This window comes from Phyllobates terribilis, unplaced genomic scaffold (genome assembly GCF_046119375.1).
Source record: "Phyllobates terribilis strain yellow unplaced genomic scaffold, ASM4611937v1 Scaffold_1__5_contigs__length_1240528914, whole genome shotgun sequence".
NCBI lineage: Eukaryota > Metazoa > Chordata > Amphibia > Anura > Dendrobatidae > Phyllobates > Phyllobates terribilis.
Window position 1 is genome coordinate 478,549,944 of NW_027362761.1, and position 14,063 is coordinate 478,564,006.

The 14,063-nt window shown below is 46.5% G+C and overlaps 1 protein-coding gene across 2 annotated transcripts in view; it reads right to left on the minus strand.

Annotated features, from left to right (window-relative positions):
• RASGRF2 (Ras protein specific guanine nucleotide releasing factor 2) overlaps positions 1-14,063 on the minus strand; it is a 395,854-nt gene that overhangs the window by 107,995 nt on the left and 273,796 nt on the right. For both annotated transcript variants that reach the window (XM_073679232.1, XM_073679221.1), the window contains one exon: positions 2,902-3,011. In XM_073679232.1, the coding sequence (XP_073535333.1) occupies positions 2,902-3,011 (110 nt within the window). The remainder of the gene's footprint in view (positions 1-2,901; positions 3,012-14,063) is intronic.

Sequence of the window (14,063 nt, forward strand, 5' to 3'; positions counted from 1 at the left end):
CCTGGGAAGGGGGTAAAACCCACGGAGCTTCCCAGGCTACTAATATCAGCCCCCAGCTGAATACCTAGCCTTTACTAGCTATTAAAATGGGGGACCCCCCCCAAAAAAATGACGTGGGGTCCCCCCTATTTTAATAGCTAGCAAAGGCTAGGCAGACAGCTGGGGGCTGATATTAATAGCCCAGGAAGGGTGCCATGAATATTGGCCCCCTCCCAGGCTAGAAACACCAGCCGTCAGCCGCCCCAGAAATGGCGCATCCATAGGATGCGCCAATTCTGGCACTTAGCCTCGCTCTTCCACGCTGCCCTGGTGCGGTGGCAGGGGGTAATAGTGGTGGGGTTCATGTCAGCGCCAGCTGCCATGAAGCCCAGGTTAGTAATGATGGGCGTCTATAAGACACCCCCATTACTAACCTACAAAGTGTTAAAAAGAAAAAACACACACTACACCCAGAAAAAAATAATTTATTTGAAATAAAACACACAATTTTATTTAATTCTTAGTTTACTAAAAATAATAGTTACCTGTCCACGTTCCTGCGCTGATCTCCCATGCACAGCTGTCACATCTGGAGATGGTGACAGCTGTGCATGGCTGCTGTAAGCTCACACTGCCGGGAACACGTCCGCTCCCGGCAGCGGGAGCCACTGACTGAGGTCACCGGAGTGCATTCAGTCAGCGCAGCTCCGGAGACCTCCTTTACGGCACTGCTGTACCGTGGGAATTTCTTACTATACAGCAGGGCCGTAAAGCAGCTAACCGGAGCAGCGCTGCTTGAACTCCGGTGAACCCGCTTATGCTGTCATTCTAGCGGCGGCAGCGGTTCAGAGCGGTCACATTCTATGTGGCTGCTCTGAACTGGAGATCTTCGTGGGACACTCGTGGACTACTACGGAGGGGTAAGGATAAGGTTGTGGTTTATTATTTTATATTTTATTACAGGAGATCGATGGCTTCGGGGAATTAGGTGTCTTGGTGAGTATAGGTGTAGTTTTTTATTTTTTACTTTATTTTAGGTGGCGATCGGCGGGGACAGGTAATGTATGAACTAATTTCTTTTAGGTAACCACTGGCCACCAATGACATGTATTTAACATTTATTGGGGACACAGTAGGGCAATTTAAATAGCAGGATCAGTCTGATGGGAACTACTGCTCCCATCGAGCTGATCCTGCTGGCAGGAGTGGACGGGGGACAGACATAGGCCGATGGGAGTAGTAGTGTCACATCGGCCTATGTCTGCCTGCACGCACACACCCGCACACATCGCACAGACACCCCGCACACACACACACCCCGCACACACACACACACCCCGCACACACACACACCCCCCGCACACATCGCACAGACACCCCGCACACACACCCCGCACACACACACACACCCCGCACACACACACACCCCGCACACACACACACCCCGCACACACACCCCGCACACACACCCCGCACAGACACCGCACACACACCCCGCACACACACCCCGCACACACACTAATCATGACGGGTCTGGGAGGTGAGGCTGACCGGTGCGGCCGTGGGAAAGTTCATGTGAGTTCATGCAGTCAAGCATGAACTCACATGAACCCTCTGAGGGCAACGCGGCGACTTCAAATGAACAGCTGATCGGCATCACCTGATACCTCAGCTGTTCATTTGAAATAACCGGCGGGAAAGCGCAGCACAGAACGGGAAAGCCGGCGGTGAAGTCTTTTCACTGCCGGCTTCCCCGCCCGGGTCCTTCACTCCCCGCTCCTTGGAGCTGCGCTCCCCGCCCGGTCCTAACTTACGATCGGGATGGGAGGTGGCGAGGGGAGCGGAGGATCGGGGTGGGAGGCTGCAGGGAAGCAGTATGGGGCTGTGTGATTGTTTAAAAGCCGGCGGCTTTATACCGCCCGCCGGCTTTTAAACAATCAGGAGAATTCTCCCCCGCTGGGATGGCATTCTGATGACAGGCTGGATCGCGCTGCCATCCAACTTGTCATCCTTCACAGACACTGCAGAGCGCAGGCATTATGGGAACTTCCGATTCCGGTATCCGATATTGTAAAAGTATCGGAATTAAGTATCGGAATTCCGATACTGTAATATCGGGTATCGGCCGATATTCGCGGTATCGGAATGCTCAACACTAGTCATCAATGGGGACCAGTGGTCTGTGTGTTCATTTGATGAAAATGATGGAATATACAACAGCTGCACGCTTAGGCTGAGAGGAGGGTAATGTGTTAATACAGCAGAGTGGCGCAGTGGAAACGTACAAGACACATAACCTGTTGTATATTTCAGCTTTCAGTAGAATCCTTTGGGAGTCGGTCATTATAGGAGAAAAAACTGTTTTAGTTCTAACATAGCAAACATTATCATAATGTTTTCATCTTTGAATGTTAAATAAGCTGCTTTCTTACTTCCTCTGGATGCCATGATTTGTCCAATGAACGGGAAAGTGAAGCCAGCGCTAATTGGCTGCAGGGATCGCGTGACATTATGTCACAAGATCCCTGGGAGAGTCAATGCAGACACCGCTGGAACGGCGCCAGTACCAGAGGAGTACAAGTGTTATTATTTTATTGGAAGGAAACATAGGAATTCAGAAGGGGGATGTCAAAGTAGCGCACAACCCTTTAAATTATAGTAGAGCACCTACACAACTGAGGATGTTCTCAAGAAAAGATGAGAAAGTGGACAAGTGGGTAAATTATGTCACCACTAGATGCAGAAACCAGTCTCTAGTGTTTAAGTAGCCCCTGTATGGGCAGCAGGCAGGGCAATAAGCAGACCTTGGGTAAATTATAAAAAGAGTTGTATATGTCACAAAATAACAGTCTATGGCACTAAGTGGTCAACCTTTGTAACCTGCACGTAAAACATGGTTTGATGACAGTTCTATTGCCTTACCTTGACAGTTCCTCTAGCTTGGACTGAGCAAATTCCAAACTTTTCCTTTCTACATGCTCATGTGGCGTATGGGCCAGAAGCTCATGGAGGGTTATAATGTACCGAGGTATCTACAAGAAAGATAGATTTCTATTTAATAATGAATGACGTCATCTGCATTAAAAGCTTTAATTAAAAATGTGCATACATTTCACTGACTTCAATATCAAAACTTTTAATAGATAACTATGAGGGTATTTTATGTGCAAAAAGAGGGATATTTTTGTCATTTAATAAATTCATTTTAGCAAAAATGCTTAAAGAGAACATCACACCTGATACATGCTGCCCGGTTTGTGGGTAGCATGCATCAGACACTTGCTGTGTGATCTCAGCCAGGTATATTTGACACAAACTCTGTGTTATGATCTGCAACATGTACTAAGGAAAGATTGGGGAAAACTGTCCCTACAGTAAGACTAAGCTGAATCCCTACGATGTAGTGGGCTGCCTGTTCCTAGCGAACAGACCCGCCTTAGTCCTCGGCTAGTCTGAACAAAGACCTATAGCATAAGGGGAGGGGTCCCTAAAAGAACTAAGGACTGGAACAAAAATGGAACACCTCCTAAACAGAGAAGTTGTTGCAGAACACAAAAAGACAAACAGACAAAAAGGTACTAGAGGTCTCAGAAGGGGGGAGTTGGAATATAAAGGCAGGTGGTCACGTGACCGCAAAACACAAGATGGAAAAAACAAACAGGAGGGTTCTAACAGTACCCCCTCTTTTATGAGGATCCTCCAGGCCCAGGCCTATCCAGAAACCTCCTGTGGAAAGCTCTAACAAGCCTAGGAGCAGAGACATCATCCGCCCTTACCCAGGAGTTATCTTCGAGACCGAAACCCTTCCAGGAGACAAGATACTGTAATCTCCCTCTATGCCATCTAGAACTCAAGATACGAGAAATTTCATATTCGCAGTCTTCCACCACAGGAGGAACTGTGACAGTGGCATTCTAATCTAATACATCAGCCTTTTTCAACAAGGAAACATGAAACACAGGATTAATCTTCCAGGAAGTAGGGACATCCAACCTAACCGCAGACGGGTTAACAACCTGAAGCACTTTAAATGGACCTACAAACTTAGGACCCAGTTTTTTAAGAGGGAATCCTCAACCGAGGGTTCTTTGAGGACAACCAAGCCATGTCACCCACAGTAAACAAAACCTCCTTACGTTTCCTGTCAAAATACTTCTTGGACTTCTTGTTAGCCTCTTGAAGGTTGCAGCATACATTAGTCCAAAACTCTCTCCAAATCACCGGAAAAATTCTCCTCCTCCGCCACCGCCGAACCCAATTAGGAGAACAAACCAAAAGACGGATGTCTCCCAGTACAACAAAAAAAAGGAGAACACCCAGCAGAGGAGGATGTATGATTATTAAGAGCTGTGACGCCCAGCTGTGCTTGGTATCACAGATCCTAGAAGGGTGTATTGAAGGATTACTCCACAAGAGGCCCCCATAACCATTCACACATCTTCACCTTCCACCTCAGACCACCAGAGGGAGCCCGTTAGGGATATAAAAGGGAAGGTGGAGCCAGGCAGTAGGGAGTTGGAGTCAGTTCAGAGTCTAAGTGAGAGTCTGGTTTAACAGCGAGTCCAGTACAGCCTGAGAGGAGTTACCTCAGAGGACAAAAGCCTGTTCCAGCTCCTGCAATTGCTATCCTGCAGTGGAGCTTATCCAGATCAAGACTCGGTGTAGCTCAGTGAGGTGAGCTTTAGGTGTGCCGGCACCATAAGATCGGTGAAGAGTGGCACGCTGCCGTTAGTGTGAGTAGCCTAATGAGGGTCCGAGTAGGCCGAAGGCGAAAGAATAGAGAGAGTTAGTTCATAGGGGGTAGTGTTGAGCCACCCCCGCAGTGTTCGGGTTCGGTTCGGTTCGTCGAACACCGGGATGTTCGAGGAACTGTTCGTCGAACACCTTAGAACACCGTCGAACACCGTTAAAACCAATGGCAGGCAAACAAAAACACATAGAAACACATAGAAAACACCTTCAAAAGGTGTCCAAAAGCTGACAAACTGCTCAGAAGACGCTCTCTTTAAAAAAGCCGGCCGGCAATTCAGCAGCGGCATACACCGGTACCCGACAATTTAGACAAGAAGGAATAGAGCATCACACATAGATTAGATAGATAGAAACATGTCAGTCACATATATAAGAAGTACAGTGACAGTGTTGGTTACTGTACTTGTCATTTAGTGTTAAAATAAAGGATTTATTAAAAAAAAAATTGGCGTGGGGTTCCCCGTAATTTTAGGCTCTAGCGGAGGTTAAGCAGACGGCTGGGGCAGATGTTTGAAGCCTGGGAAGGGGGTAATACCCATGGAGCTTCCCAGGCTACTAATATCAGCCCCCAGCTGAATACCTAGCCTTTACTAGCTATTAAAATGGGGGACCCCCCCAAAAAAATTACGTGGGGTCCCCCCTATTTTAATAGCTAGCAAAGGCTAGGCAGACAGCTGGGGGCTGATATTAATAGCCCAGGAAGGGTGCCATGAATATTGGCCCCCTCCCAGGCTAGAAAGACCAGCAGTCAGCCGTCCCAGAAATGGCGCATCCATAGGATGCGCCAATTCTGGCACTTAGCCTCGCTCTTCCCACTGCCCTGTAGCGGTGGCAGTGGGGTAATAGGGTTGGGGTTGATGTCAGCTTATAATGCCAGCTGACATCAAGCCCAGGTTAGTAATGGAGAGGCGTCTATAAGACACCCCCATTACTAACCCCATAGTCAAAGTTAAAAAAAAACACAAACACCCAGAATAAAGTCCTTTAATTGAAATAAACACACAATTCTTTATTGTTCTAAATTAAACCATACTTACCATCACGCCCATTCCAGCTGAAGCCAACGATCTCCTGCAATAAAAGAAAAATAATAAAGCAACATCATCCTTACCTTTCCATGGTTCCCAGGACAGCTCCAGCTCTGCTACATCGAGATGACAGGCTGGACCGCAGCAGAACGCTGCCATCCAGCCTGTCATCCCGCAGACACTGAGAAGCGCAGGCATGCTTGCGCTCCTCAGTGTCAGGCTGTGACGGCATCCAGATGAGCCGAGGTCATGTCCAATGAACTCAGCTCACCTCATGCACGTCACTGACAGCGTGGGAAAATTCTCCTGCACTCAGCGCTTCAGCGTGAGAATTTTCCCACGCTGTCAGTGACGTGCATGAGGTGAGTTCATGTCCAATGAACTCCGCTCACCTCATGAAATAATTTAAAAAAAATTGACGTGGGGCTTCGCCCTATTTTTGTGTCCAGCCAGGTACAACTAGGCAGCTGGGGGCTGGAATCCGCAGCTCAGGGAGGCCCAAGCTTTCTGGGCCCCCCCCCCCCGCTGCAAATTGCAGTCCGCAGCCACCCCGGAAAATGGCGCGTTCATAGAAGCGCCATCTTCTGGCGCTATACCCAACTCAACCAGGGCCCTGGTGCGGTGGCTCACTGGGTAATAAAGGGGTTAGGGCCAGCTTGGCATTATCAGCTGGCCCTAAGCCCGAAATTTATGGAGTCACGCCAATATTAGACATGACCACCATGAATTTCTAGTAAAGTATTTAAAAAAAACACAACACCCAGAAAAAAGTCCTTTAATTGAAATAAACACACAATTCTTTATTGTTCTAAATTAAACCATACTTACCATCACGCCCATTCCAGCTGAAGCCAACGATCTCCTGCAATAAAAGAAAAATAATAAAGCAATATCATCCTTACCTTTCCATGGTTCCCAGGACAGCTTCAGCTCTGCTACATCGAGATGACAGGCTGGACCGCAGCAGAAAGCTGCCATCCAGCCTATCATCCCGCAGACACTGAGAAGCGCAGGCTTGCTTGCGCTCCTCAGTGTCTCGCTGTGACGGCATCCAGATGAGCCGAGTTCATGTCCAATGATCTCAGCTCACCTCATGCACGTCACTGACAGCGTGGGAGAAATCTCACGCTGAAGCGCTGAGTGCAGGAGAATTTTCCCACGCTGTCATTGACGTGTCTGAGGTGAGCCGAGTTCATTGGACATGACCTGGCTCATCTTTATGCCGTCACAGCGAGACATTGAGGAGCGCAAGCATGCCTGCGCTTCTCAGTGTGTGCGGCATGGCAAGCTGGATGGCAGCGTTCTGCTGCGATCCAGCCTGTCATGTGAATGTAGCAGAGCTGAAGCCGTCATGGGAACCATGGAAAGGTAAGGATGATGTTGCTTTATTATTTTACTTTTATTGCAGGAGATCTTTGGCTTCAGCTGGAATGGGCGTGATGGTAAGTATGGTTTAATTTAGAACAATAAAGAATTGTGTCTTTATTTCAATTAAAGGACTTTATTCTGGGTGTTTGTGTTTTTTTTTTTAAACTTTGACTATGGGGTTAGTAATGGGGGAGTCTTATAGACGCCTCTCCATTACTAACCTGGGCTTGATGTCAGCTGGCATTATAAGCTGACATCAACCCCAGCCCTATTACCCCACTGCCACCGCTACAGGGCAGTGGGAAGAGCGAGGCTAAGTGCCAGAATTGGCGCATCCTATGGATGCGCCATTTCTGGGGCGGCTGACGGCTGGTGTTTCTAGCCTGGGAGGGGGCCAATATTCATGGCACCCTTCCTGGGCTATTAATATCAGCTCCCAGCTGTCTGCCTAGCCTTTGCTAGCTATTAAAATAGGGGGGACCCCACGTCATTTTTTGGGGGGGTCCCCCATTTTAATAGCTAGTAAACGCTAGGTATTCAGCTGGGGGCTGATATTAGTAGCCTGGGAAGCTCCGCGGGTATTACCCCCTTCCCAGGCTTCAAACATCTGCCCCAGCCATCTGCTTAACCTCCGCTAGAGACTAAAATTATGGGGAACCCCACGCCAATTTTTTTTTAAATAAATCCGTTATTTTAACACTAAATGACAAGTACAGTAACCAACACTATCACTGTACTTCATATATATGTGACTGACATGTTTCTATCTATCTAATCTATGTGTGATTCTCTATTCCTTCTATTCTAAATTGTCGGGTACCACTGCTGAATTGCCGGCCGGCTTTTTTAAAGAGATGGTGCATGAAAACACTAATATTTTTTTTAATAAATCCTTTACACTAAATGACAAGTACAGTAAGCAACACTGTTACTGTACTTCATATATATGTGACTGACATGTTTCTATCTATCTATCTAATCTATGTGTGAAGCTCTATTCTTTCTGTTCTAAATTGTCGGGTACCGGTGTATGCCGCTGCTGAACTGCCGGCTTTCCATGTTTCACTGTGACCACTGTTCCCATCGATTTGGGCAATCACTAATGCCACAACCACCATGGCTGTGGCATTACAGTGAGTGGCAGACAATCCCTGCATGATTGGTGCTCTAAATAGCGCCAGACATGCAGGACACGCTTTTGGTGCACGAACAGTTATTGAACATAACCTCGAACAACCGAATTTTTTGCAAATCGTTCGGGTTCGTCGAACAACTCGAACACCGCCCAAAACAGCTTGAATTTGAGATTGGCGAACAGTTCTAGTCGAACACCACTCATCTCTAATAGGGGGCAGAGGAGCTTAACTAGCTCACCCCGAAGAAGCAGTTACCGGACACCGGGTCCGAAGCTTGCTGGGATCTCCACGACCCAGTAAGATAAACCGGAATCCCTGGAGCACTACAGGTCCCAGGATCGCTAAAGTGCTGATATGTACCAGAGCCAGGAGACACATAGGCCCCGTAGGTCGGGAGCGTGCACTCCAAGAGAAGGCCCTACCACAAGGTCAGCCAGCGCAGGACAGAGACAAAGTTAGGCCTAGCTCCAGGCAGGTCAGAAACTTATTACGCAGCAGCAAGAACTAGGAGGCCCAAAACATTCTCATTGGGGAGGATCCGGACATACACCCTTCACCCTACAGTGCTCCGGGGAGTGGCTGAATTTCCATCAGTAAAAGGTATTGAAGTGACTTTTGCGTCCGTCCCTGTTCTTGCTCCGACTCGGCTGAGTCTCCTTGTCCTGCATCCCCGTTCTTATACTGCCCTGAGGCCCAGCTCCACCTGTGGGGAGCTATACCATCAAGCTGCCTTATCATCAGCCTCAGTGGACTGCGCAGCGCTGGTGATCCTCACCAGAAGCCACAGGTGGCGTCACGAACTCTTTTATAAACTCAACCAAAAACACCAACCCTTTTACAGGAGAGGCCCAGGGTACAGGCCCGGGAGCCGACCACCGCGACATCCCTAAAGGCCAGGCTAAAGGCCCGGGTACCGAGTTATCCCCATTCCTCTGGGCTAGTCAGAGCAAATTCAGCAAGAGGCAGAAACTCAGATCACACCTCTTGATTGTCCGCCACAAAACAACGCAAAAACTGTTCAACATCCTGGTTCTTTTTTTCAGTCTGTCCATTAGACTCAGGATGATACCCAGACGAAAATTACAAATGGACTCCCAACCTGTCACAAAAAGCACGCCAAAAGCGAGCCACAAACTGAGGTCCTCTATCAGAAACAATATCCGTGGGAACGCCATGAAGCTTGACAATCTCCTTAACAAACGCCATAGCGAGTGTCTTGGCGCAGGGCAACTTAATGAATGGAACCAAATGACACATCTTACTAAAACGGTCCATGACCACCCAGATGACAGTAAAACCCTTGGACACAGGAAGATCAGTAATAAAATCCATTGTGAGATGCGTCCAAGGCGCACTAGGAACCTCCAGAGGGCAAAGCAACCCCGCAGCAGGAGTATGTGAAGCCTTTGACCTAGCACACACCGTACATTGATGCACCCACATGATGACTTCCTTCTGCCATCCAGGCCAATAAAAACTGCGACTGATAAGTCTCTTAGTCTCCGAAATTCCTGGATGACCTACCAACCGAGACTCATGACACTCCACAAACAAATCTCTCCTAAAGGTTCTAGGCACGAACAACCTCCCATAGGGAGTGTTAGATGGAGCCTCATCTTGAGCTTTCAGAATCCCATTCTCCAAAACAGAGTCCAATGCCGCCACCACAACTCCTTTCTGTAAAATGCTCTCCTTCTACTCGGCACCGACCGTAGGAGAGAAGCTGCAAGATAAAGCATCGGTTTAACAGTCTTAGTACCAGGGATATAGTTAACAGAAAAATTAAACAGAGAAAAAAAAAAGTGCCCACCTAGCTTGACAGGCATTCAAGCGCTTGGCAGCATCCAGATAGATCAAATTCTTATGATCTTGAAAACCTGAATAGGAAATCTAGCACCTTCCAAAAAATGACGCCAGTGTTCAAACGCGAGTTTAATAGCCAGCAACTCCCGAATTCCAACATCATAATTCAGTTCGGTTTCCGAAAATTTTTTCGAGAAGAAGGCACAAGGATGTACTCCATCCCTGTTCTCCTGAGACAAAACTGCTCCAACCCCCACCGATGAAGCATCGACCTCGACCAAAAAAGGCTTGGTCTCATCAGGCTGCATAAGGATAGGGGCTGAACTGAACCTCTCTGTGAGATACTTAAACGCTTCAATGGCCTCAGTAGTCCACTGGACCATATTCGCAACTTTCCTGGTGAGATCGGTTAGAGGCTTAACAATTACAGAAAAATTCTTAATGAATTTACTGTAATAATTGGTAAAACCCAAAAATCTCTGTATAGATTTCAAACCAATAGGCCTAGGCCATTCCTGCACAGCCTGAACCTTCACCGAGTCCATCTCAAAGCCCTCGTTGGAGACAATGTAGCCCAAAAAACTAATTTTCTGCACAGCAAACTCACATTTCTCCAGCTTAGCAAAGAGTGAATTATCACTCAATAACTGCAAAACTTCACGTACATTCTGCCAATGGGACTCTAGATCTGGTGAATAAATCAAAATGTCATCCAAATACACAACCACATTCTTACCAATCAAAGGTCTCAGGATGTCATTAATAAGGTTCTGAAAAAAATGCAGGTGCATTGGTAAGACCAAAAGGCATCACCAGATTCTCAAAATGACCTACAAGAGTGTTAAAAGCAGTTTTCCATTCATCACCCTCCTTCACTCATAGCAAATTGTATGCCCCCCGGAGATCAATTTTAGAGAACCACTTGGCCCCCACCAACTGGTTAAACAAGTCAGGAATTAACGGCAATGGGTAGGAATTGCGTATGGCAATCTTATTAATTTCACGAAAATCCAGACATGGACGTAAACCCCCGTCCTTTTTTTTAAACAAAGAAAAATCCAACTGCCACAGGCGACTTAAAAGGTCTAACGTGACCAGCAGCCAGGCTAGTCTGTATGTACTCCTCCAAGGCCTTTCTTTCAGGGATAGTTAGATTAAACAAGCGACTCTTGGGAAGAGTAGCTCCCGGAACAAACTCAATGGCGCAATCATAATCCCTATGAGGAGGTAAAACTTGCGGCGACTCCTCCCAAAATCTTGAATAGGTACAGGTAATTCCCCTTTTTCCACAGCTGCAATGCGACCATTACAACATTTATCATAGCACTTCGGACTCCAAGACGTAATCACATTAGTAGACCAGTCCAGTAAAGGATTGTGCAGTTTTAACCAAGGCAAACCTAGAACGACCGGAGAGGGTAAATTATCTAATACAACCAAGTCCAAAATTTCTTGGTAAACTCCATTGATAGTGAGGGGAAATGCAGCAACCTTGTGTGTAATACATTTCAAGGGAGTGTTATCAATTGCAATCACAGAAATAGGTGATGACAAAGGTTTGGATCTCAATTTAAGTTTTTCCAAAAATAATTTATCAATCACATTAAGTGATGAACCACAATCCACAAATACCTGAGATTCAATCAAATTTTCCTGCAAAGTAGTACTCCCTGAAAGAAATACTCCTGCAGAGCGTAAACAAGCTATTCGGGCGTACCTAAGCTCTTTTTTTTCTTTACTTAAACGAAGCTCACAATTTTTAATCAAATGGTCAGCTTTACCACAATAAAGACACAATCCCTCGGCGAACCTCCGGTCTCTTTCCTGAAAGGAGAGCGACTTCACCCCAACCTCCATCGGTTCTCTGCCATCAGAGCAGATTTTGTGGGGACTAGGACCTGGCATTACAGGAGTCTTTACCTCATTCTGCCTAAATCTCAGCCTCCTGTCCACAGGAACAGCTAATTGCATGGCATCCTGCAGAGTCTCAGGTGTGGGGAATGCAATTAGCAAATCCTTAACCCTTTCACTCAGACCAGCAAGAAAAACATTTCAGCGCAGGATCATTCCATTTGACTTCTGAAGCTCATCTGCTAAAGTGTGTGCAATAATTTTCAACATCACCTGACCCCTGATTCAAATGCCTGAGTTCTGCCTCAGCAGATGAGATTCGATCAGGATCGTCATATAATAGCCCCATAGCAGAAAAAAAAATCTTCAACAGACCTTAAGCATGGATCATTGGGTTGGAGAGAAAAGGCCCATCCCTGTGGTTCTTTGCGCAAAAGTGACATAAAATCAATGCGCTGTGATTCATTCCCAGAGGACCTTGGTCTCAAACGAAAAAATAACAAACAAGCATTTTTAAAGGAAAAAAAATCTTGCTGTTTACCATAAAAAAACATCAGGCAGTCCTACCTTGGGTTCCACAAAATGTGCTCCAGAAAAGCTACTCACGTGTTGCTGGAGCTTGGACACCTCCAGAGACAATCCCTGCAAGCGTTGAGCCAAAACCTGGACGGAAACCATACTGATCCCCGAATTGCTTTCCTTTTAGTTTTTTGGGTTGGACTTACTGTTATGATCTGCAACATGTACCAAGGAAAGATTGGGGAAAACTGTCCCTACAGTAAGACTAAGCTGAATCCCTACGATGTAGTGGGCTGCCTGTTCCTAGCGAACAGACCCACCTTAGTCCTCGGCTAGTCTGAACGAAGACCTATAGCATAAGGGGAGGGGTCCCTAAAAGAACTAAGGACTGGAACAAAAATGGGACACCTCCTAAACAGAGAAGTTGTTGCAGAACACAAAAAGACAAACAGACAAAAAGGTACTAGAGGTCTCAGCAGGACCAAGCGAAGTGACAGAGAAAGGCACCGAAGCACCTGGCTACAAAAACAGGCAAACACTGAAGTCCAGCACAGCCAGAAGGGCAGAGCTGGAATATAAAGGCAGGTGGTCACGTGACCGCAAAACAAACAGGAGGGTTCTAACACTCTGTAGCATGTAAGAGAAAAAACAGAATTTATAAGCAGTCGGGGAAAGAAACCACACTACAGACTAGTCGGATAAGTGGGTCCTCGGTGGCTTCTCCCTGCCCGCTGCACTTGATTACCGGTCTCTACCTATGTGCGTGTATAGGCAGAGAACGGTCAATCCAGGGCAGCGGGTGGGGAGAAGCCACCAAGGACCCGCTTATCCAACTAGTCTGTAGCGTGGTTTCTTTCCTCGACGACTTTTAAATTGTGTTTTTCTCGTTAACGCCGCAGCATTTAAGAGTCAAACACATATAGCTATGTACATACAGTCAGTGCCCGATACATGCTGCCCATGGATTGCCAACATGCATTTGCTGTCAAATTATTTTTAATTATCTAACTTTAAATTATTGTTTATTGAATCTTTGATTCTGAAGACCAAGCTTTTAGGCCAGCCTTCGCTGTGCAGATGAGGGCTGCAGAAGCTTCGTCTTTAATATTTAGTAGTTTCATGAAGAGCATTTTGAGTACTGTCCCCTGTAAACTCCAAAAAATGAAAGGTAAAACTAAATTACAGTTATTACATTCTGTTTCCTACTGCAACTCCACAATCAACCACCTGTAGCCCTAACATTATGCTGCCCTACATTACGCTTCAGCATTACAAATACTAAGAATCCCATTAGCATCAGAGCAAGCCGAGCTTTCAGCAAGGGCAGGGAGTAATGCTCCGAATTGATATTTGCTATTCAGTCAGCAAAGTAGTTAATTATGGAATAAAACAAATACTTCCCCCATCTCTGTATCTATATATGGATTAGAAAAATTCTGTATTGTTTCACACAATAGACCTTCTAGCTGCTACAACCATGGTAACATAGGCGGTTTGTCTCCAGATCAACCAATAATTATCCATGGTCACTCCTCATTGTTTGGAAGAGGTGTACTTATCTGTTCAGCATGACAAAATTGCGCTACTACACAATTAACAGGTGGCTAAATATTTATTTTCAAGGACT